The following is a 24598-nucleotide window of genomic DNA, read 5'->3' as shown; positions in this document are numbered from 1 at the left end:
TGTCTCTGCTGATGGTGCTGCAGTGTAACAGACAAGGTTACTCACAGAGGAGTACTGCTGAGCTTGAGGCAAGGCAAAAAGAATTACAGCATGTACAGCAAAACATCACTGTTTAATAAATTGCCTTAAACAGTGAAAACCTGGCACAAGACAAAAATGCTTTTAGGGACAGAAACTTTCATGAAAGTGCACAAACTTAAAGTACAAAAAGAAAGTTCAAATGTTACATCTATGCAATTTCACTTTGAATAAATGACTATGAGTTATATGCAAGAAAAAACAGACTCTGCAGTTCCCTGTAACACAGAGTGGTTTAACTCCTTTCAGCTCATTGTTTTGGTTTTAAGGCTGGAAACTGTACCGAGTTCATTCAGTCGTCATCATCACAGCAGCTTTAAAAACCCTCTGTGATCTACTACCTAAACAGCAGTCAGACAGAGTTAGTGCCTAGCTTGTGAACACAGAACAGCATTTAGCAGCTAAAGAGACAAATATTTCCCCCAGGAGCTGGTTTGGGCTGAAGTGAATAAGTATTCATCAGGTGGATAAAATTGGACACCCAACAAATGATGTTTCTCCGTGACAGCTGGGCGTTTTAATATCAACTTAGAGTAATAATATGTCAGTGTTCTACTGTCATACTACTTTATGATAAGTTTTTGTCATTGCCATTTTCAGCTACTAAACTTTTACTCTACCTATTTTAGAAGAAAATAAGTTATTTTTCACTAACAAGACCTTTTGTTAAAACATTAATTTCACAGTGACTAACTTTACAGATTTACAATTGTATGCACCCATTTGGAACAGAAACTGAAAAATAGTTTTTCATGGCAAATCAAGCATAAAAAAATATGGCAACCCATCATCCTTTTCAACAAGACACCACAACATCCTCTGCCTTATCATATTTCTCCAAAGTTATTGGAAATGTTTGTTGGGTATGAGTTTGTCTTTTGCCACATATGTTTTTCTCCAAGAGATAGCCCTTTAAAGTGGTTCACAGGCTTTATCAAACTAATGTAATTATTTACAGAAATGGCATTGATACAAGTTGCACCTTTTGTGAAGAGCTCAGAGAAGTCTGGTACAAATATTCTATTTTTTCCTACGCACAAAACAACTGTAGAATAACCTGTCACAATTTAATGCTGATCACATCTTACCCTCCCTTTATTTACTTTGGAAATGTACAGTTTTTTTTTCTGACTGTGAAAGGAATCTCTGTTCACACTTCTATTTGACTGATTAGCTAATCACTGTGACTCAAACTTAGATAAAAAATTCTAAATTTTTAATTAAAAAAATGCAGTTTTTACAAAGATGACAGTCCAAATTAAACAACACATTTCCTTTAAATATGGGTGTACAAATAAAACATCTGTTCAAATGAATAACCTCCTGAAGCTTTTCAAGGTTTTTATTTAACATTTTATTTGATTTATTTTTATCTTTTTTTTATTCCAATCTTTAGTCCCCCTGGCATGTTAAATGTGTAATTGTAGACTCATTCTGTATCCACAAGGTCTTTTACACTTGCTGTATCACTAATTCATTGTCTCAATAAAGCGAAATACAAATATACAATACAATACAAATCACTGCAGCCACTAGAGGTCAGCGCCTAAATATAAACGGAAATCTGGCTGCCAATGTAATGTCCTGATAGCAGCCTTCTGGAAACACCTGTTCAATTGAGTGATAACGTCCGAAACTGGTGTTCTGACATATAAAAGCATATTTTCCCTTTATAAAATATAATATATTGTTCTAGTTAAAAATGTCCAAGAATAAATTAGCCAGTCAACATTTGCTTCACATTAATGAATCAGAAATAATTATCCTATATAGGCCATGTATAAAAGTATGATAAGTAGTTTTACTCTTGTTACTTGAGTAAAATTTAGCATTTTTTGGGATTGACTATTTTGAACCCTGTGGTATTTTACTTAAATATACGATCACCCATAAAGTTGGAATAAAATATTTCTTAACCTGTTTCCATGAAACGATTGTAACAATGTGATTTATCCTTGACAGATAAAGTTTATGTCTTCTCAAAACTGTATTAATTCATCTCTTCCAGTCATGTCACAATAAAAATGAAACCACAATTAACAGAGGATTGTGTCTGAAAATGAAAATATTCCAACTTTATGGGCGACCGTGTATTTTTTTTACTAAGAATAAGATGCATACCATATAAGCACAACTCTGACTGGTTCTCTGTTGTATCCTGTGTTTTCTGTCCTCTTTAAATAAAGAGAAAATTCCCCCCAAATTCTATTAAAACAAAAACAGTTAATGAATACCCTAAAATGGTATTGTTTAATGATCCCCTGAACAGGCTTGCCTTGAGAAAACACACTAAACAACCCTTTGCATGCTAAAAAGCCCACTAAACTGCAACAATTCTGTGTGGAGTAAAAAAAAAATCAATTAAGCTTACCCAAAGTGTTTCTACACTGAGTCTACATAACAGTCAGCAAATAGATGGAGGCAGAGAGAGCAACGTGAGGACACAAAAGCAGCACAGAGCAAAGAGAAAGGCAGAGAGAAAGAGCTCTCCGATCTTGATAAGGACTCTTAAGACAGACACCCACAATGAGAGTGAATTAATCATTGTCCACGGAAATGGGAGACAATGTCCAATTTACAGGAGATTTATAGGTAGGAAATCAAATGCCACAGCATATCAATTAGCCAAGGTTACACCTCCACAATCCAGTGTGCAGAGACAATGACTCCTGAGAATGTAATGTAAGGGGTGGAGAGGTCTAAAACAATTTACTGTAATATGTAACAGAATTATTCTATTAGCTATGAATCACTTTAGCTCCTATGCGATTCCTTATGATGGCAATTGAACGTCGATTTTAACTTGTGCTCTTTTATCTGTGGGCATAGGAGAGAGGAGAAATTTACAGATGGTTAATTGAGACCGAGATGTTGAAGTCATGAGGCTCAGCCCACCAACCCAACTCTCTATGGTAAAATATAAGAGTGCCTATTCCTCCTGCAAAACTCTATCATCTGGCAGGGAAAGCCTCTAAATCTTGTTATAAGCTCAGAGAGGATAGAGTGGCACACCATTTATGAACGCTGCATTGAATCCCGGGGGATGTTATAAGAATTATTCCTGCTTTTTCCGATGCCAGAAAAACAATCATGACAACAAAACTGGTTTTAATTGTCACAGGCTTTAAAGTTGCGTTGTCGGGAACAAGGCAGTGGATACAGAGATGACTCAGACAGTGGCATTGTGTTGAGTTTGACCTTAACCTCAGGGCCGTCTCACCTCATTTTCCCACAAAAATGGTAAGTGATTACAATGAAATTTGATAGAGTAAATAGCCTAAAGCTTGTGTACCTAAAAACATTTTTAAAAATGGGTTAAAATCATGAGATGCATGCGCCTAACTATTCCAGTCCTGAATGATCTGCTTCTCAAAGTCATTGTGAATGCTGCTCGGATGAAAAGCGTGGCAAACGTGCTTAGGCTGAGCCCTCAGTCACAGGCCCTATGAGGGTTACTTTGAACGTCTTTCTCTCTACGATTTCACTATTTTATATTCTAACAATAGAGAAATGACTCCCTCGGAGAGAAAGATTGAGGATGCTTTATATGTGATCAACAGTCCACAGAGAGAAGCTATATAAAAATATACATACAGAATATAAAAATAACATTATATTTCATTATTCACCCAATATGAAGCTGTTATAAGTTCAAGTCCATCAGGACACTGGTATGCAGTGTTATTGATTTATGGCTTGGCAATGCTGCCCTTCAGTGGCAGCTGACGAGAATCACTTTTTTTCTGCGGATGACTTGGAGGAATGAAACATTTTATGTTAAGGAGAAAAAGGCTGTGATGCAGGGGCAGTAAGAGCAGAATCAACCCCGAGAAATATAGTAATAGATTCTCACCTTCTCCCAGTAATCAACTTGGTGCTGAAAACATTTCACAGTGATGAAATACTCATATTCCGATCCCCAAAAGTCATTTCTCTCCATTATTTGCTTCCACAATACCAAGTGAAAACCAACGATTACTCAGTGTCTAGCAGGGTGAGCTCATATCATGAAAAGTGTTACTCTCTGTAGGTCAAGTGCACTCAAATGTCAGGTTTTGTCCCTAAGAAATAAAGACAGATGTTTTGTGGCACTTGCCTGAAAACTAATCTGAGCTGGTGATCCATCAAGCCCCCAAGTTTCAGGCCCGCTCGGTGCACTGGTTTCATCATCTCAAGGGCTCAAGGACGGACCGATCCACAGGCTACCTCTGGTTCTTTGCACCAGAGATCAAAGTGTCTACATCTGAAAAGAACAAAATTAAGGTCGGCTTTGGATGTTGAAAATGTGGAAACCGCAGTGCCACATTCAATCTCCTTAAAGCGTTGTCCTCAGCTGGCTTTTTGGTAACATAAATGTCAAACTATTCCCCAAGTCCAGCTGAGTGACACATGTTTAGAGTATTTGATGGTGTTGTACACAGAGTGGTGCTGACCTCACTGTGACATTGACTCTTTTCCAGGCCTGCTATCATACTGCTCGGCCTGACGGGGTCCAGATGCAATTAAATATAATTGCATAATGTGTAGTCTGTTTAAGGATATAATTTGCAATACTTTTCCACTCTTTGAAGATATGATGAAATCATATCAACCGCTTGTTCTTTTTCAATAACAATGCTGGGCAATATTTACCAGCGCTCTGAATCAATTCTTCACGCAGGACCACCAAGTGCCAAACAAAGTCCACCCATGAAAAATAGCACATAAAACACATGCATAAACAATATACATTACATCAGTGACCACCCCTTCACATTCACACTCACATAACAGGAAAAATAATCGCTGAAGATGGTCACGAAATGTATTTTCCTGCTGAGTAATAATCACACAAGCCAAACAGATAGAAATATTCTCACACTATCATGTCACAGAGGCTGCAGATGCTCACTTTGTCCATCAGGTGTCGCTCAACCCCTGCACCTGGTCCACACAGCCCCCTCCAGCCTCTGTCCCGGATTGTCTTGGTTCGTAATTGTCCTCGACCAATCACAGCAGAGGTGGGCGGGTCTGCATTGTTACTACAGACACCCGAAGAAGTTTGCAGCGACCTGCTGCTGCTGCACCTATGAGTCTCCACGTTAATGAATAGCCGCGGCCCGCGCGAGACAAACGAGCCGATTATGCCGAGATAAAGAGCATCTGACTCGCCCTGTCCGATAATGGCATGCGATGGTTCATCCTCGGAGGATTTCCCGGACAAAGTGATGCCCAGAGCGGCTCCCTGCACGTGCAGCAAGAAGTGCAGGAGTCGGAGCAGCAGTGTTGTCTTCCTGGGATTATTCCTGCTGTCGCTGTCTCTACACGCTGTCACCCTCGTCTGCTATTTGGACCTGCGCTCCGAAGTCAAAAGGGAAATAATCCACCAGAAGCGGGATTCAATGTTGATACTTGCGGGGAGTGACCTGGCTGACCCAGCAGCGGTGCTCTCACCCGGCCACCCGCGACTGGAGTCCGCCAGCAGCCGCGGCGCAGAGGCTCAAGAGGTAAATACATTTAAATAATAATATTAATAAAAAGGGTATTAATGAAGAGTCGCAGCAGATCATTTAACCCGACATTGTTTTCATTCCTCACACGGCGGCTGTTCGTGTTCATTCACCTCCGTTCAGTCCTCCTGTTCCCGTATCACGGTGTCAGGTTTTGTGTCTGTGCTCTGTTATGGCATGTTTCTGGGCAACTTATTTTACAGTAGCCTGTCACGAAGTTTTGCCAGCTCAGTTTCCAGACAAATATGTTTTGAAGCAGCGCTCCCGTGTGCGTGATTCAGCCTCTTGGACAAAGATGCACAAAGGTATAAGCTTTAAAGTCTGTCACCAGGCCAAAGTCTCCTGTTCAGGTAAACACATCCAGGGAGCCATATCAAGGAAGTTAAAGAGAGGTATGGTGCACATTATGCCCCCATAAAACTAGAAACTGCAAAAAGAAGCCCCAGAGGTAACTCATTCACTTTTAAAAAATGGCTTTAATTTTTTCCTAATCAGATCACATTTAATCCAATTTGTCTTGTTTCCAGAGCTCCCCCCTGAACAGACAGAGGTGGATGCTCAAAACTTAGGCAGCCTGCCCAGCTGGATTCTCAGAGACGGGTCAGTCAATGTGCTGGAGCAGGTGGACGGAAAATTAACTGGATCACCAGCAGGTGCAAAGCCCAAGGGCTGATGTAAATTCATCAGGACTTAGATGGGGCAGTTGGTACTTGGAGTTGAGCCAGCCTCGTCTCACATGTGTTTTCTTTTCTGGCAGCGGGCTGATTGAATGTTCATTGTGTTGTCTGTGGCTTTGGCAACAGCCGTCCCCCCCCCCCCACCTCTCTCCATCACCACCACACTCCTTAATTTCATCAGTACAAAGGGACCAAGCATCGGTGTCAACTTTGCATTGCTTGGCTCAATTAGCTCACATGTCACCAGCTGTTTAACCTCTCTGCAGAGAAACTGACCCTCTGTGTGGGGCATTGGCTGGACTTTTAGTTCTGCAGATCTGTCAATATAATAGTCACACAGAGGATAAAGACATTAATTTCTCTGTAGGAACGATTATAAAGATCAATAGGTGGTATTTGTGTTTGCTCTGTAACATTTCCCTCTCTCAAGTGGGTAGCTCAGCCTATTCATTTAGTTGTCTGTGTGTCCTCTGCTAAGCTTATTTTAGTTTGGTTTTCCCGGTTAAAGCCGAGCGAGATGGGCCTGGTATTCAACCCAGATGGTGACGCTTCATGAGGTGAAAGACTGTGGCCCAGCTGTAAATATTTAACAGCGCTGTGATGCTGTCTTTGCCAGATGTCTGCATTAAACAACTCTGATTACACATCCCACAGTTTACATAGTTGGAGAAACAGGAGCATGTGGCATTTGGACGCAGCGGCCGCACTTGTTAGCTTTTCAGGCATTTCCTTTGAAGAATCTCTTGTGTAGAGCTAAAAATTGTTTATTGGATTTTTCACACAAGTCTTCATCAAAGGCACTTCAGCAGCATCAGTGCAATTTGATGTGATGTTCAGGTATACAGACAAGTGTAACAGAACATGGAAAGTCTTTAGAGAAAACCAAGCAGAAATATCCAGGATTAGTAATAATACATGTGATGAAGCAGACACAGAGTGCATCATGTCGTAGCAGTGTATCAGTGTATAACCTCAGTTCAGATGGACTTGTCTGCGTTGTGGTTAAGTTGTATTTTAAAAAAGACAAGTGGCGTGGCTTCATGTAATAACAGCTTTGCACACCAAATTTAGTGCGTGCAACTGGGCTGGTCAGTGTCAGCATCAATCATTTGGCATATTTCTCTTGTTTAGCGGCTTCTTGAGTCAAGCAGAGTGGAAAGAACTTTTTCTCAGTTGAGATCATGGTATTAAGGAGGATAAAGGTTCCTTTTCAACTGGGAAAAAAAATGGAAAATGGCACTGACATGAGTAAGATTCATATATCTTCTTTAAGTTGTTATGGAAAGAAGAAATAGTGTTTTGTTTTTTAAATAAAAAACACCATCCTGTTTCTATTCAGGAAGCAAATTTAGTTTGCATCTAGCGATGATCTATTTGATCTTTTCATTCAGTTTTATGTTTGGTCACATTCGAGTGGAAAAAAATAAAATAGTCAAGGCATTTTGTCCTGACAATGAATAGCGCTGAAGAAAGTGATCATGGCTGTAACTCCGAGATAAGGATCAAGGCTATATAAGCTGTAACACAACAAGTGTGTGATCAGTTTCAGAATGTGTAAACAGAGGAGGCACTGGTTATAACTTGGCTTGTGGGATGATCTGAGGCACACAAAAAAAGAAAATAAGGCAGAAGAGCAACCAAATTAGTAAAAATAGAACACAATTGGAGCATATCTATTTCCACCAGGATGTCTATTAAAAAAATCTTTATTTTTATCTGTTTCCTCAAAGTATAGTGCAGTACAGAAATAGAAGCAATATTGTTGAAAGATTTATAGGTCGTCCGAAATTTTTCCTGGCAATAGCACCTCATTGTAGCGGGAAAATGAACAATAAAAGCAGGAAAAATAGAAAGATTTTGGTTGGAGAAATGCACTAATTTCTGCCATGCACTTAAAAATAATGTACCACTTAACATCTCACACTCTCACCAGATCTAACTTGTTGCTTCTTAATGAGAGCAGATGATCTGGTCATTTACGACCTGTGCCTGGGGAGTGAACAAACAGTCTTCCCTTCAACAGTCACAGTTGGTATGCCCTTGAGCAAGGCATTAAATCCCAGCTGCCCAGCAGATCGGTGCGGTTCCCAACAGTAAAAAGCCCCTCCCAGGTGTGTGTAGCTCTTAGTGGTGTGAAGCGGTGCATTACCGAATGAGAGCAAGTGTCACTTGCAGCCCACCTGACCCTCGTTCACCTGACCTCAGTGAGTGGCGCGTCATAAAAGCCAACCCATGGAATATTTAATTGTCTTAGCCCAGATAGTGTTTTTATTCCTCGGCCGAACATTTTTCTTATAACCATTATATGAAATAATTTTCTCCTCTGATGTTTGCCTTCAAAGTCTCACAGAGAACAGATGCTGAAACATCTGGAGTCTAGTTAACGGCTATTAAAAAAGTCAGTTTGATGGGACACAAAGTCCTCAGCAGCCTACAAGCTCTGGGGCGCCGGGGTGGGCTGTCACCCACATCTACTTTAATTGTGACCAGTGCATGATTAGTTAAAACAGCAGTATCATATGTACAAGATGGAGCGAGCCTCAATATCAGGAATTAATCAGCATGGACACAAGTGTCATAAAAGCAGCGGAGGTCGACACATTAGAAATATGAGGCTGCAAACTTTTCCATATAAGACTGAATTGTCTTGACAGACAGATGGCGTAGACGCCCATTAAAGATTAAGTCCAGAGTCGCAAACATCGACCAAAATAATAAATTCTCAAAGCTTTCACAGCATTCAGCACGACATGTCTTCGCCAGCAGTGTTGCAACAATCTGAAATGTGATTGGCTGCTGACAGGCAACATTTCCCTTAGCTTTTTTAGATGACTGAATCTATGGATGCTGTTATTGAATTACCCAAAGTTATGGTTTAAAACACATGGTCTTCCAGAGAGCAGTGTCTGATATTGGCTGATGTAAGGACACTCTTTTTTCATATGATATTTTAGAAGAAAATATGCTGTCAAAGCCACAAATCTCAGCAGGACGCATGCCATTAAAGTACACTGTACAGCCGTGATGGGCACCCAGCCTGCACTCACAGCCACCAGCCCCGAGTTTCACCTCCTCAACTTTTCACATTCTCGGCCGCAATTTATTTTTCACTGCTCTAGTCTGACATTTAGCAGACAACCAGAATGTCAAAAAACACTCGAGCTGCAGCCTTTTATTTTCACAAACAGCTTAAGAAAGTTATGCATGTCGAGGGGATCTCTGTGGTGTATGTGGAGAAATAGGTAGAGATACAAGCTGTTGTAATAGTAAGTGTTAATAGGGCTTAAAGAAGTCTGTGATCACTAAATTACACATCCCTGGGGTGACTGAATTTTAGTCATATCCTCACGGAGCAACAGGGTATCGCGTTCTCTGCGCGCAACAGCACCCCCCACGCTTTGAAGATTTGAAAGCCCTCTAATTAATAGCATTTTTTCCCTTGCGCTGAAAAAGAATGGTTTACTCAATAGTTGGCACTTGGCATACATACCAACACATTGTCATCCTGATTTACTGTAACCCTGCGTGCCTTTGAAGGGTATGAAGGCTGTAAATGTTGTAATGAAGTGAAATGAAGCAACCAAGAGTGCAAAGCCCTTTCTTATAGTCGTATAATGGAATAACTTTTTTCTTTCCTTGTGTTTTAAATCACTCTGCTGCCTTCATCTGCAACACCAGACGCACCAGTTTTGGTAGTAGCCTAGCAGATTGCTTGTTTGTTTTTTGTCGTTCTTCTGGAGCTTAATCTCGGGCCAGAAAATTGGCTGTTGAATCATGTTTGGCTGTCAGAACAGACGAAAGTGTAATGCCATATGCCTGAACATACACCCAGAATCCTTTTGAGAGGTAAAAGCCCCCTATACGCCAACAGCTGGAGAGGAGATGTGGAGACACCTGCGCACCAAATGAACAGCGAACGTCGCTGCTCGCGGGAACATCTGGAGGTCTGTGTCGATGAACCATTCCAACACATACTCCTCCATCAGGCTGGAATTCCCGCTTATAAGGTCAGACATGGCTGGCAGCTGGTCAGGGATGTAGACTTTAAGTGCTTTGAGCTTGCCCAACACAGCCAGCGGGGGGTGTTTGACATGATACAGCTCATCCCTCACCACAGGGGTGGGGGTTCCCACATCTGAGACGAGGTAAAGGAGAAACTCGAAACATAACTTTTCTTGTCTGTCTTCTTATGGTTCTTTCAGTGGCTCTGCTTGAAAACCACACAAAGAGGCACTGGGAGTTCACGCTGCTCTCCAGAGAAGGAGATTTCTCGCCGTCGGGGTTTAACAACTATGTTTACTTGAGCGTCACAGCTGGAAACATGGAGTATGTCATCTTGTACCCAACTGGGCTGGGCCCCCATGGAAAAAGAGAGGTCAAAGTGTCTGTCAGTAAGCTTGTCTGATTCATTCCCAGCAGTAAGAATAAATGATACATCATTATTTATTATCTTTTGATCCATGCTAAGGGGCTGCACGTGTCACTGCTTTGGAGATGTCAGTTATCCAAACTCCGAGCAGATGTCCGGCACAAATATAAGTTGTCTGGCCGTCTGTCCTCAGCCATCGAGAGCCTTTATGCCTTGCACTCTTAACATTATTTATGTTGACACTCCAAAGTGTGACCGAAAGTGATCTCGTATATTTCGGGGCTTGACGAAATAAAGGCTTTGGGTGGTCTTGTTGTGTTTCCAGTGCCGAGTTTCTTTGTCTATCGGATTCTGGGAATCCTCCAAAGATGTGATCACGAACTGGCTGTTCAAACAGAAAGTGACTTTGAAACAAAGTGCATTTAAACTCTCGAGTCCTTAGCACGAAACATTTTTTGTTGTCAGAGCCGGTCACGTCTAGAGCGTGCTACAGTCAGGTCAGCGCGTCCTACAGAGTTCATGTGAATGTAGGTCGACCAGAACCAGTCACATAAGAACACAGGCATGCGGTTTGCCCCGCCACTCACTCGCCCATGGGAACACCCCACCACTGTAGCATAGCTTTTCCTGTTTTTAGGGATGAGCTCAGACCAGCTACATCAGATCCTTTTCTTTGACTTTTTCTTAGCTTATTCATACTACCTCTGAATAGAGATGGGACCAGGTGCCATATGAATGGGTATTGCTCTCAGATTAACCGCAATTCATGTCCTCCTTTTGTATAAAAGGTGAATTTTAGAGCAGTCATGTCCAGGTGACTGTCTCAAACGCCAGAAACACAGACAAAAGTGACTTGGGTTACAGGATGGGTTACAGCCCCAATGGGACAGACAATGACTTGGCCGCAAATGAATGTGTTGGCTGACAGTGTCTCACATCTTTTCAAATGCCCCAAGTTGTCTCTGTGCAAACATTATACCCCAAATAATAGACAAGGCCACTTCGAGCATGGGTTTCGCTCTCAAAAACCTTGTATCGCTCATTCCTTTTGTTCGCTTCACGGAATGAATATGAGGTGGTCTTGGCTGGTTTTCATATTCTGAGGAGAGTGTCAGCGTTTAAAGCCAGCTCTAGAATTTTCTGCAGTATGAATTTAGCATACTAAATAATATTTTCTTTTGTTTTTCCACCAGGAGAAGTTACTGAACAGAAATAGCGAATTCCAAGCCACAGCGGACAACAGGGGCATAACTCAGAGAGCGAAAAGAAGTCCCGGAAAGCAGCCAGACACAGGTATGTTTGTTCCACTTTATCATCTAATTAAAAGTCTCTTCCTTACACATTGATACAGAATACTCTTTAGCTTTATTATCTCCCACTTCACCCTCCTGTATTCAGTACCTGAACCATTGCTCTCTGGTGCACCTGCATCTATTTTTTGGATCTGTGCTTGGGAAAGGGCCTGTCATCTGTTCAGCAATGGTTTCTATAACTCTTGTTTGTTTGGATGGGATTCAATACAGTGTAAATTACAGGGTTTTTGGTGGGCTTTAGGCTCTTAAATTTTCAAAACAGTTTGTTAATGGTTTCTCACTTTTTGTGGAATTGATTTTTTACTGCTTTGTGCTTACTTAACAAAGCAGCTCCAACCACATAATGTTGCAGAGTTTATAGAGCAAGAGATTAAATGGAATGGGATTGATTATTACTTGGATAGCAAACAAGGACAAGGAGTTTGGGAGGGTTTCACCAATTTGAAACAGACAGCGAAGCCCACGTTGATTTCCCCCGTCTCAAAATAATACCAGGAACCAGAAATATCTTCTCTTCGGGATCCAACTGTGTTATCGGTTCAGTCTGAACCATCAGAAAATAAGGCAAAAACTTGTTTTAAGGAACCAGGTGGCCATTTCTGAAAGAAGTTATCATCTGAGCTTTGATGGCTTTCATTAATTCCTCCAAATTGATTTATCGTAATCAATAGCTCCACAGAAAACCATATGGCCAATATGTCTGAATGAGCGTTTGTAGTTTTTGTTTAGAATGCGAGCTATGCAAATAAAAAATCAAAGGCTTTGAAGTTTCATGTCTGAGTGCAACAAGTGCAGCATGATCACAAGGCATTCCAATGTCTGTGGCGTGACACTGAATACTTGGGGGGAAGTTTAGTGATTGTGTTTAAATTAGAAGAAAAAACTCACCTTTGAGACTTTCTACATAAATCAGTAAAGTCCCGAGCCTCTAAACACTAATCATTCCCAGGTCTCTCCTCTGCTCTCAGCGCACAGACAAAGGCTTTTGTAATCTCAGCCTTAGATGTGTGTTTTCGTGTGTGTGTGTGTGTGTGTGTGTGTGTGTGTGTGTGTGTGTGTCCTGTGTTTGCACGTGTGTGCGTATGTGTGCGTTCTGGGCACTCCTAACGGGCACCAGATTCCAGATAGGGCTGCTCGTTAAGAGAAATCTATGCGGATGCATCCAGTCATTTAGCCAGAGGAGAAACACTGGCCATATGTTTGAGGGGGACTCAAACTGTGAGGTTTTAAGGTTAAATGGCCTTTGTAGTTGTAATGACATGGTAAACACAAGAGCAGCGAGACGGCTTTTTGAAAAGGATTCTTCAGCTGCACACACACACACGCAGATGCACACTAAGTGCATTTTGTCTTTCAAGCACTGACATAGATGCCCCACCAACATCCATACACGCACACACATACACATGGTTGTAAAGGGGGGAGACGCGCACACACACATGTACACACACTTTCATCTGCATTCTCCATCTGGGCTTAATTCAAAGAAAAGGATTTTGGCAGGATAAAGTATCTCTCTAATGATCTTCTCCAGTTCCACTGCCTGTGAATGCTTAAGGCACTTGTTCATACAGAGGAGGTGAAACCACACTTACAAATTACTACACTAGAAGATACCACAGACTGACATACCTCCACTCCAGTGTTCACTGCCGAAACATCTGAATCTGTTATTTTAGCCCATTTAGGATACCTACACTGAATGAGCTGGATACTCGAGATGTTATCTGAGATGATAATTGTTCGCGAGACCATTTCAAACTCAATCACACTGCTTTTGTTTCTTACAGAATCGACTGTAAGGGAAAGAAGGAAAGATGAGAAGAGGAAAAAAAATGGTAATGGTAAGCCATAATTCAGCCTAAATTTCACTTATATTAGTCTTTGATTAGCCTGCTACCTTCTGCCTACTTTCTGGAAGTGTCTAAGAAATGTCATCCAAAATCCACGAACCGTGTTCACTTAAAGTGATTCGATGCTTAAATTCTGCCTTTTGCCTTTCTTCACATTAGTGCAGATACTGTACGGATTGTAACACCCTTGGAGGCAAATTTGTAATTTCATGCTATATAAATAATGCAGTTACAGTTTTTTTTTTATTTTATTTTGCCAACCAATTTTTCTTTCTGTCATTACAGGGAGAAAGAGGTCGCCGGGCCCCCCTGGTCCCCCTGGTCCCCCAGGCCCACAGGGGCCACCGGGCATCCCTGGAATCCCCGGTATTCCGGGAAGCAATGCAGTGGGCCCCGCAGGACCCCCTGGACCCCCCGGGCCACAGGGACCTCCGGGCACGCAAGGTCCAGCAGGTATTAAAACTTTAAAATAGAAATGATGCGATAACACGCTTGAGATAGCCAAGACTCCAGCCAGAGGACTGGAAAACACCCACGAGTTGAGAGATTTGTTCTTAGATTACAGTATTTTCCCGCATGTAGACACGTTCCCACACTCGAAGGGGGCTCAAGTTGTCAAAATCGATGAACTCATTGCCTTCGCAGTGAGAGATTCTGATGCAGGATGTCAAACATAGTGTGGGAGAGCAGTGATCGTTCTTCAAACTATTTCACTGTTTGTTTTGCTTTAATCATCATCATCTTCTTTGTTCCCCAGCAGTGTTGAAGGCCAGAAATTTATCATGTCTCTTTCTTTTATAGTTACAGGGGCTGGCGATAAGGCGAAAACAAAAGAATTCCAGGTAGGATATGTCAGCTATTGGAATTAAATTTTACCCCACACACACAATCCCCGATGAAACAGATGTGCTCTTGTTTTACTACGCATGTTAGTCACCGTGGATTTATCTGTTTTCAGCCTGCAGTGGTTCATTTGCAAGGGCAGGAAACAACCATCCAAGTGAGAGAAGGTGAGTCTTCTGTCTATTCTCTCTTATAGTTACACCACAGTGATACAAAGCAATAAACATCCTGTGCATCTCTTTTACTATACTCAGACTAAACCACAATAGTAAGATTTGACAGATTATAGTGCTAAATGGTGCCACCATTATTTACTAAAAGATTATGCAAGATTAAAGGAAGCCAAAAGTAATCCTATAGCTATTACAGGATTTGTAAACAGTTATAAGCTTATGTTATAAGTCAGTCCTGTGTTAACTAAGATCAAAAGCAGAAGCCTCGCACGTTAGCAGATTTATGTTTCCCTGCATCACTTTGTCAGTCTAAAAGAGTGCAAGCATCATTAGCAGGTTTATATTTTCTGCCAGCACTGAGCTCTGGTTGTGGTTAAAGCCTGCTGAAAGCTGTTTATGTTGACTCTTTGCCTCTTGTTTGTTTGTTGTGACATGTTTAGATCTATCTGAAGGCATCCTTAGGAACTGGAAGATGGTGTCCATCCATCACCGTGTGTTTAAAATGCACTCTCGCTCTGGAGAGCTAGAGGTGCTGCTGGACGGTGTCTACTTCATATATAGTCAGGTAGAAGTGAGTACGGTCCTTGACGTAACTCTTATAATTTATAGTTCAGAGTGAAAAGAACTGGCAGTTTCCTCTGTAGCTAAGCTTATAAAGCTGCTCGCTTAGCTAATCCATAAATGTTTGAGTTATAATATGAGACATTTCTTATCCCCACTATATAACTCAGGAGCTTTGTTTGCTAACTCTGACATTCCAGCTGTTCCAACTTTAAAATAAGCCCTTAAATATCGTGTGGACTTGTTTTGACTACCCCTCTCAGTCTTCTGTGAATTTTATGTCTCCACCAGGTGTACTACCTCAACTTCACCGACATTGCCAGCTATGAGGTGATGGTGGACTCCAATCCATTCCTGCGCTGCACCTGCAGCATCGAGACGGGCCAGCGCAAGTTCAACACCTGCTACACGGCTGGGGTGAGCCTGCTGCGTGCCGGCCAGAGGATCTCCATACGCATAGTGTATGAGGACACACTCATCAGCATGACCAACCACACCACTTTCCTGGGAAGTGTCAGACTTGGAGAGGCTCCATCTGCTGGACAGAACTGATAACTACACAACCACCAGCCCTCTAGAATGAAATGCCCCTGTCTTGGAAACTTCAATCCTCTGGGTTATTAAAGTTAAGGAAGCCCCTGGGTGACTTTTGTTCACTTTCACAGTTTTGTATGAAAAAAGACAATATAGACTGTCACGCTTCCCCCCCCACCCCCAACATTGATTCTGTGCAAAGAGATGAGACATGATGAGCCTCAGCATACAAACGTTTCTATTTATAGTCACCATTTTGTGTCAACACAGACGGCATCTCTCTTTATAACAAGGAAGGACACTGCGCTGACATGTACTTAATATTTACATATTTTTAAGTGCTGTTGAATGATAATCTTGTATCTCCAAATACACCAGCTATTCAAAATGTTTTATTTGCAGTTTATATACTTGGCCATTTTAATTAATTTAATTATATTAACAGTTATAGGTAGCTTAACGAGGGGTTTTGAGCTCCATATGCCCCGTGGGTTATAACAATGATTAAAAGATCATTTACATGTTCAAAGCAAGTATAAAGGTATCTATGGAAAGCTAAATAAAATCTGGAGTTATAAGGTATTCACAGAGCAACAGCACTATATATTTTGCACACATTTGCACTACAGCATCCCTGCAGAATATCAGTGATATGTTTTGTTACAGTGCTATTTAGTTACCGTATGAATGAATCCATGTGGAAAAATGAAAGTTGTTTATACGTCTCTGTACATATTGTATATAAAAAGGGATATACTTTTGTAAATGGAGTTGATTGATGGATTAAAATGTTTCATTTTCTGTCTAACTGTATGTGTCTGTCTCTTGTGTTTGTGTAGCGAGTGGTATTGATTTAAAAGGTTAAACTTCTCTTTTGATTTTCAGACTACGCTGGCAAGAATTTTGACAGGAACAAATGATGTTCTTTGAGTGAGGCCTTTTTTGGCTTTATTAAAATGTGGCTTATGCTTTCACTGTGAGTTTCACAATGTTTTGCAAATTTGGCTGTAATCTTCATACAATCTAAATGAGTTCCATGTTGAGAGACAGAGAGGAGATAGTTCCTCATTTACACAACTAATTTTGAAACAGAACATTTAGGTTTCCGGGGTTAACTGATGTGTGACCTCACCCATTTGAGTAACTTGAGGACATACGGTCCGTCTCACTCGTCTCACAATGCTGTACAGTGCTTTATTATCTCTAACAGCATTTATGTTTTGTCTTAGTCTTTTCCTGGTTCACAGAGCCAGTGTTCTAGAAAATGATTTTCACAAACTCCAAGGGGACATAATTCTACAATTAAATCAGCCACGTTCTGAGGGAGTCAATGGGAAAATGGCCAAGATGTCTAAAACAAGGGAGGTATGTCACTGATTATGCAGGATGGAGTCATCTTGGACATTGTACTACTGAGATTTATGCCATTAGTGAGTATTCAGATAGCGCTGCAATAATACATTTTCTCCTAATGCTTTGTTTTCTCATAGGACCTAAGTTCTCTGAATATATCTTCTAGCAGAGTAAAACGGGAACAGGGCAGCTGCAGAGGTGGGTTTGGTGCTGAGAACTGAAAATGTGTCCATTAGATACGCTCTAATCTGGTAGTGAGACCATAAACAGTGTATGCTAAGTTAATAAAATTAAAGTATTATGTTTATTTCCTCCTCTTGCCAGCTCCAACATCATTCCTGCAGTTAACAGCTAACACTAACAAACAGCCAGACATGAGAGGTAAAACTAAATTCAAGTCTTTGGCTTTAGCATTGCACCGTATGCCATTATTTTGAGTAAGTGTATCTTGCCTTATCCCACAGGAAATATAGCAGTGATCCCTTGGACTGTTTCTTTGCAGCAAGGAAATGCAATTTCACAAAAGGAAAACAGAATTGTTGTCCAAGAAGATGGATATTACTTGGTGTTTGGACAAGTATTGTGTCACTGTAACTCTACCATAACTAAATTGATATTAGATCCGATTTGTTCCAACTGTTCCGCTAATGTTCTGCTTAATTCACAGGTTTTGTTCAAAACCCCAAGTACAGTTATGGGTCATATCATTCGAAGATGGGGTTCCAATAGAACAGACACAACGCCAACCGACCTTTTACGTTGCCTGCAAGAGATGCCTGATGGAAATGAAACTCCTGAAAATACATGCTACACTGCAGGTCAGTGAGGTGATACTGCTGGCCTGCACTGTGGCAGCTTAAAGATGTAGTTCAACACTTTGAAAATAATACTTTTTCGCTTTCTTGCCAAGAATTAGATAAGCAATTGAAATCACTCACATGTCTTCACAGTAAACTTAAAGCAGACACAAAGACTAGACTAGTGTGGCTCTGACCATAAATATTCTTTATTGCATTTATACAATAACCTGAGTGTAAAAGCAACAAATTGTATTTCTACAGGTTACGTGCCCTGCTGGTCTATTTCTTTGTAGGGAGTAATGACTTCCTGGAGTCTCATTGCAATGCTCAGGGTCTGCCTTAAACCTGCATTCAATGGCCAGCAGGGGGCAAAAAGATTTCTGATTGTATAGAACTCTATGAGAAAATTACCCTACTTTTCACTTCATTCATTATTTCAGTGAACATTGTCCTAATTAGTTCATGGTGTTATTCTACACAGTTAAAGTAATCCAATAAAGTTGGAACAAAATATATTCTTTTTAACTTTTCTATGAAATTATTGTGACAATGTGATTTATTCTTCACAGATAGAGTGTATATCTTCTCAAAACTGTATTAATCAATCTCTTCCAAACATATCACAATGGAAAATGAAACCACAATAAGACAGAGGATTCTGTCTGAAAACAAAATTATTTCAACTTTATGGGAAACCGTGTAGTTTCAAGTCTTCTTCAATACAGCATAATGTTGTTTTTTGTGTTAATTATGGTCCCAATTAGAGTAAAATAGATGATAAAGCAGGGTAGGGCTAGCTGTTTCCCTCTGTTTTCACTTATTGTGCTAAGCTAAGCTAACCGGCTGCTATTTATAGCTTCATATTTACAGGCATGAAATTGGTCAGTGATCTTTTCTGGGCGAGAGATGTATGTGCATTTCCCAAAATGCTGCACTATTGCTTTCCATCATTTTCTCAAAGAAAGGGAATATCTTTTCTAAGAATGGCCTTCATCCATTCAGTACAGCTCTAGAGACTTGTAGAGTTCATGCCAAAGAGCATTGATGCTGGCCTTACTCTGAGACGTTATGTCAGTTTTTCCTTTATTTCTCACCCATCTTGTATCTCTTCTGATGTCTTTTTTCTGTGTATTCTCTGCTACAGGCTTAGTGCAGCTGCATCAGGACGATGAGCTAGAACTGGTGATACCATACAAAACCCAAGCCAACTTCTCTATGGACGCAGAGTCGACCTTTTTTGGTGTCATACAGCTGAACTGAAACAAGACAGCATGAAGATGATAACTCTGCAGGATGTAAGAAGCTGACACTGAGCCGTGTGAGGGGATGCTGATAAAGCACCGAGTGACAGCAGCAGAAAAACTGTCAGGAACTGTCATTAATATCAGAAAACTACTAAATGGAATTTTTAAATGAACTGCCCATCTCTCGTGTCAGTTTTTTCTTAAGACGACTACTTTTATAATCCTTTAGTTTTAACCATGATGTTGTATCTTTCAGATAGTCCACCTGGGCCTTTCCTCTGGCATTGTTTATGTGTGCTACCGTCCCCTTTCATCAGTCTATTTTAGCATGTCTCTTTATACTGAGCTGGGGGCTTCCCTCCAGCTCCACCTCCGCGCTGTCTGTTTATTTGTTCCTCTCGTCTATTTTAAATCGGCTTCCGTTTTCCTCAGACTGTCAGGAACAAACAAAGGTGTAAATTTATATCGCTCTGGGGCTTTTCCTGTTTAACACAAACTCCTTAACACTGAAAATACTCCAAAGTATCATGACAAAATCAAATTTTTCTTACAATAAATACATTTTTAATTGGTATAACTTATATTGATTGTTTGCATTTGTATAATTGGTTATATTAAAGAGACATTTTGACCATTTTTGTCTAAAATCTTGTTTTTGTTCAGATTAAAAAGGTCCTTACTCAGATGTTTTCTCCATAGAAATATCAGTGGACGAGCCTTTATTGTCTAAATATAGTATCAGTGCCTATCTGGTGTCCACAGCTGTTTTCTCTCTCCCTTTTTTTTTTTATCAAGCATGGCTATAAGAGGGTGTGTGTATATGAGCTCTGACAGCAGTAGTGGTACAGTTTTACAGCAGCAGAAGCAGCAGCACAGGCAGGATGGTCAGACATATGTTCCCTAATCTCCTACTGCTCTGGTCAATCAGCCATGACCTTCATATAACTGGACAGACATATCACAAGCCAAAGGTAGGCCCCACATTTATAATTCAAAGTTTGTGTTATATGATTGCAATTGTTTTAGTTCTTTAAAACTTTGGTTTCCATGGTTCACTCTTTGATTATGATTAATGTTCCTTTCATTTTTAAGGAGCAGTCCTGGAACAACCAGAATCTCTACTCTGTCCCTCTGGATTTGGATGTAAGGCTTAGAAGACTAGACCTGTCCAATAACTTCATCAGACAGTTGCACACACTTGCTTTGCCATACTTGGAACAGCTGGACCTGAGCTCCAACCAGCTGGATCTCATCTCTGAAGGGGCTTTTGAAAACCTGGCTCGACTCGAGGAGTTGAATTTGTCCAGAAATGTGCTGAACAACAACCTTGGCAGTAACGGAAAAGCCCTCCAATCCCTCAGTAGACTGAAGAGTTTGGACATATCAATCAACGGTTTGAGTGATGACGCAGTCGAGCTTTACCTGCGTAACAAATCGTCTCTTGAACAACTTAAGATGACCGGTAATGCTTTAACAAGACTTTCACAGAACTTGTTCAAAGAGAGTAAAGGTTTGAGAGCCATTACTATTGAGGACAATCAGATCTCAGTGATAGAACAGGGGACATTTGAACCATTGGGACAATTAGAGATGCTGAACTTGGCTAAAAATAACCTCGTACATATCTGCGATTTTAAATTACATCAAGTCAAATATCTGAATCTTAGTCAAAATTCTATTGAGTTCTTTGTTACGCGTGAAGATGACCAGTTATACCAGCTTGAAATTCTTGATCTGAGTCACAACAAACTTCTTTATTTCCCAATAGTTCCAAAAATGAACAGTTTGAGGTATCTCTATTTACAGAATAATCTGGTTGGTGCCTTAAATTTAGAGGCTACAATGGTATCGGAGGCCAATTCTCTTTATAGTGAGATTATGAAAGAGAAAACAGTCAAAAAAAACAATCTACACTCAATCTGGCGGCTGATGCCATTGATTTATATCGACCTGAGCTATAACCACTTTAGGTCTTTCCCACTGGAGACTTTGAGTCGTCTCACCTCTTTAGAAACTCTAAATTTCAGTTACAACTGTTTGCAAAACATTGCCTGGGATGTAAGAAATGATGAATCAGGATATCCTCAGAAGCTTTTCTTTCCCTCCTTGAAGTACCTTGACCTGCAGAGTAATGGACTTGAATATGTTTCTCCACTTTTTCTTAATGCACTCATGCAAATAGAAACATTAAATCTACAAGACAATTCTGTTCAACCTTGTGCCTCAACACCTCAACAAATAAATAACATGTCCTGTGTGCTTTTTGAGCAGCTAAGGACTCTTAAACACCTAAATCTGAGAGAAAACCACATCAAAACGCTTCATCCAAACACCTTTCACGAAATCTCTTTGGTTTCTCTGAACCTTGCGAGAAATACACATATGATAATGCAAAGCGATGCATTAGGGGGTGTGCAGAACACTCTCCAGTCCTTGATTATCAGTGAATTAAACATGACCAGCTCTAATCTGTCTCTACCCTGCATGCCTGTGTTAACTCAGCTCAACATATCTAACAACCACCTCGATGTGATACCCAGCAGTTTTAGCTGCTCTCCTCTCAGAGAAATCGACATAAGGAATAATAATTTTGCATCGTTAAACCATTCTTTGATTCTTGCTCTATCTGTGCGCCTCACACGTATTTATATAAGTGGAAATTATTTTAACTGTTGCGACAGTAAATGGCTAAAAATCCTACATGAGTTGAAGATAGAACTACCTGATGTAAATGACACTGTCTGCTTTACAAGTCATGGGAACTTTGCAATGACAGAGTATATAAAAAACCCTTTAGAAAACTGTGTCTTTCATACAGAAGCACAGGAAATTCACTTTGGAACAATGATTATAATTGTTTTATTTCTTATTGTGATATTAACAATGTTCATCATATTCACCAGGAAGCTGTGTTGTACACAGAGATCTTTTATAGTCTGATATTATAAGTCCACATGGGTTACATTTAGTTAGCAAAACAAATACAACACTGAGAAACTGGATGGCAAACAAAAGTAACTGAAGCATGATTCCTGTGAGTTTCATTTTGCATTGAGCCATTTTACTATAAACAGAAGTGGGGCTTTATGGCGTCTTAGGCTGTAAAAACTAGCAGACTTTTAGTTAATAAAATGCAGTAAAATTACCATCTAAAACATCTCAATTCAGGCTCTTTTATGACTCCCCTGCACGTTGTTAGTCTTTTTTGAACATGCTTCACATCTTGTGACCTTTGCAGCCGAAATGTTTTGATTGAAATTGGCTTTATCGACTCCCAAAGCTGTTTGATTATGGTGCGATCCAAATCGCTAATCAGGCGGAGAATTTTTGCCCATCCTTCATTGTGAAATGTTTGCTTGCAAGTAAAAGTTTAACCTTGGCTCAATTTTTTATGACGTCTGTGAGGCCTTGCACAACATTTTTATCCCAGCATCTGAACTTTTGAACATTTCAATAAAATGCTAATTTGAACCTTTGTACAAGTTTCTTCACAACCAATAACTGTATAAATACTATACATAGATATACTAAATATTTTGACAGTGTGTATATACAAATCATTTTGATATATATCACTTTCTGCATCTGTTTGTATTTTCTTCTGTATAATTTATGTGGTTCTGATCCTTGTTATTTAATACAATGGTAAATGTGGCAACAGTTATGCCTTTCACAATAAACATGATGTACCTAATGACCCTAATGAGTATGATGGCACTGTCTTTATTTTATACGTCTAAAAGTCTAGTTTTATAAGTCGCACATTTCTATACTAGCAGAATAAACCACTGAGGTTGGGGTGGGAAGAATATCTGGCTTCTGTGAATTTCTGTTTTTAGTTGAGCAAATTTAGTTTAGAAATCACAAAATATTGACAATAAAGGCTAATATATGAGGTCCAACCCAGTGTATGCACATATGATATTTATTTGTTCCAATTAAGTTCTAAACTAAAGCAAAAATATTGCATTGGTGGATTTTACTCTCATGCATTTATGAATCATTAGCAATAAATTATGAGAACCACCTAGTAAAAAAAAAGGCATTAAATAGTATCAAGGGGACCACTGAATCCTTTTCCAAGGATAGTTAATTAATATCAGTGAATGACAGTGAACATAGATCTATACATCACACAGATATTAATCCCATTGAAACGGTCAACACATAATCAATCTTTTAACTGAATCCCACAGTGTGATGAACAAACAATGAGGAGGGCTGATATCCTGCTGAGAAAATGTGCAAAGGCTTCAACATGTCGTAACATTTCTTTGTATAAAGTTAATCAAAAAATTATCACGATTTTATAACAATCTGAGCACGCAGCTTGAGGTGCACTGGGGAGAAACTGCTGTTGCAGGAGGATATCCTGTTAAGCAATCCTCTTATTGTCTTCTGATTGTCACATCCTTCTCTAAAACTGCTGCAAAGTGCCATTTTGCAATTCTCTTGCTCATTACCACTTTGTCCACTGGATAGAGCCAGGGCTGCGATGCCATGCAGCAGTATAGCCGAAATAGCGAGGATGCCTATCAATCTAGCTCTTGAGCAATATAACTGTAGGAAATGTCTTTGTTGCCCCACCCACAAGATTTGGGTTCTAGATCAAGTAGCAGCTTGACAAGTTCAAGCAAAGAGCACTGGAAGAAAAGAACACTGTGTGGATAGTATTAGGTGTAAAACCATAGGAATGCAAGTAGCAAATTGCATTCATTCTTCTACCTGGTGGTAAATGGAAGCTGGCATTTAGACATTAGCAGCAGCTTGTTTGTTAACACATTACAGCCAGTATTGAAAACCTGTATCACTGTCAGTCTCTCCCTCTAGGCTAACTTTATTTCAGGTAAACTTCCTCCTTATTAGGATTGTCACCCCTGCCCAATGAAACCTGAGACTGTGCAAGTCTAAGGATTATGTTTATCTCACATCAAGCATATTGCCATTGATGTTGCACATATATTGTCTAAATTGAGAGTGAAATCTGTTCTGTTCCATCAGTTCATCTGTAAACCCATCTCTTTACAGAATTACTATCTCAGCATCCAGCTCTTTGTTTTGCTCTTACGTGCTATTTAGAAATGTGCTGACCTGGAATTATAGTTTTCTTAACACGCACTGTGCTCCTTCCCCCAACACACTCTTGCTACAAACAGCAATGCACCCAAGAAAATATATGGACATGGTCAAAAATAGATCCTCCTAACATTATTATTTACAGTAAGCTTCCATGACATTAAACATATTTTCTTCTACTGTTATTCCTTCTCTTCAGGGGGAACAGATACAAGACACATACAATTTCTTTTAA

The 24598-nt window shown here is 40.2% G+C and overlaps 3 protein-coding genes across 4 annotated transcripts; all 3 read left to right on the top strand.

Annotated features, from left to right (window-relative positions):
* The first annotated feature begins 5130 nt into the window (after window positions 1-5130).
* On the top strand, window positions 5131-16743 carry eda (ectodysplasin A). Its single transcript, XM_059345825.1, has 8 exons — window positions 5131-5564; window positions 11807-11906; window positions 13717-13764; window positions 14065-14232; window positions 14581-14621; window positions 14738-14789; window positions 15236-15366; window positions 15648-16743. The coding sequence occupies exons 1-8, from the start codon at window positions 5241-5243 to the stop codon at window positions 15906-15908; spliced, it is 1125 nt and encodes a 374-aa protein (XP_059201808.1). The 5' UTR covers window positions 5131-5240; the 3' UTR covers window positions 15909-16743.
* Window positions 16744-17069: 326 nt separating this feature from the next.
* On the top strand, window positions 17070-19906 carry LOC131981512 (tumor necrosis factor ligand superfamily member 13B-like). 2 transcript variants are annotated; one of them, XM_059345829.1, is made up of 6 exons: window positions 17070-17255; window positions 17381-17441; window positions 17568-17624; window positions 17708-17820; window positions 17911-18061; window positions 19188-19906. In XM_059345829.1, the coding sequence occupies exons 1-6, from the start codon at window positions 17070-17072 to the stop codon at window positions 19301-19303; spliced, it is 684 nt and encodes a 227-aa protein (XP_059201812.1). In that variant the 3' UTR covers window positions 19304-19906. The 2 variants fall into 2 exon arrangements, with proteins under 2 accessions (XP_059201812.1, XP_059201811.1); XM_059345828.1 differs by having other exon boundaries at window positions 17708-18061.
* Window positions 19907-20168: 262 nt separating this feature from the next.
* Window positions 20169-22938, top strand: LOC131981505 (transforming growth factor beta activator LRRC32-like). Its single transcript, XM_059345821.1, has 2 exons — window positions 20169-20258; window positions 20380-22938. The coding sequence occupies exons 1-2, from the start codon at window positions 20169-20171 to the stop codon at window positions 22225-22227; spliced, it is 1938 nt and encodes a 645-aa protein (XP_059201804.1). The 3' UTR covers window positions 22228-22938.
* Window positions 22939-24598: the final 1660 nt, after the last annotated feature.

The sequence above is a fragment of the Centropristis striata genome, chromosome 12 (genome assembly GCF_030273125.1).
Source record: "Centropristis striata isolate RG_2023a ecotype Rhode Island chromosome 12, C.striata_1.0, whole genome shotgun sequence".
Taxonomy (NCBI): domain Eukaryota; kingdom Metazoa; phylum Chordata; class Actinopteri; order Perciformes; family Serranidae; genus Centropristis; species Centropristis striata.
Note: the sequence above shows the minus strand (reverse complement) of the source record. Positions and strands in the feature narration are given on the sequence as shown.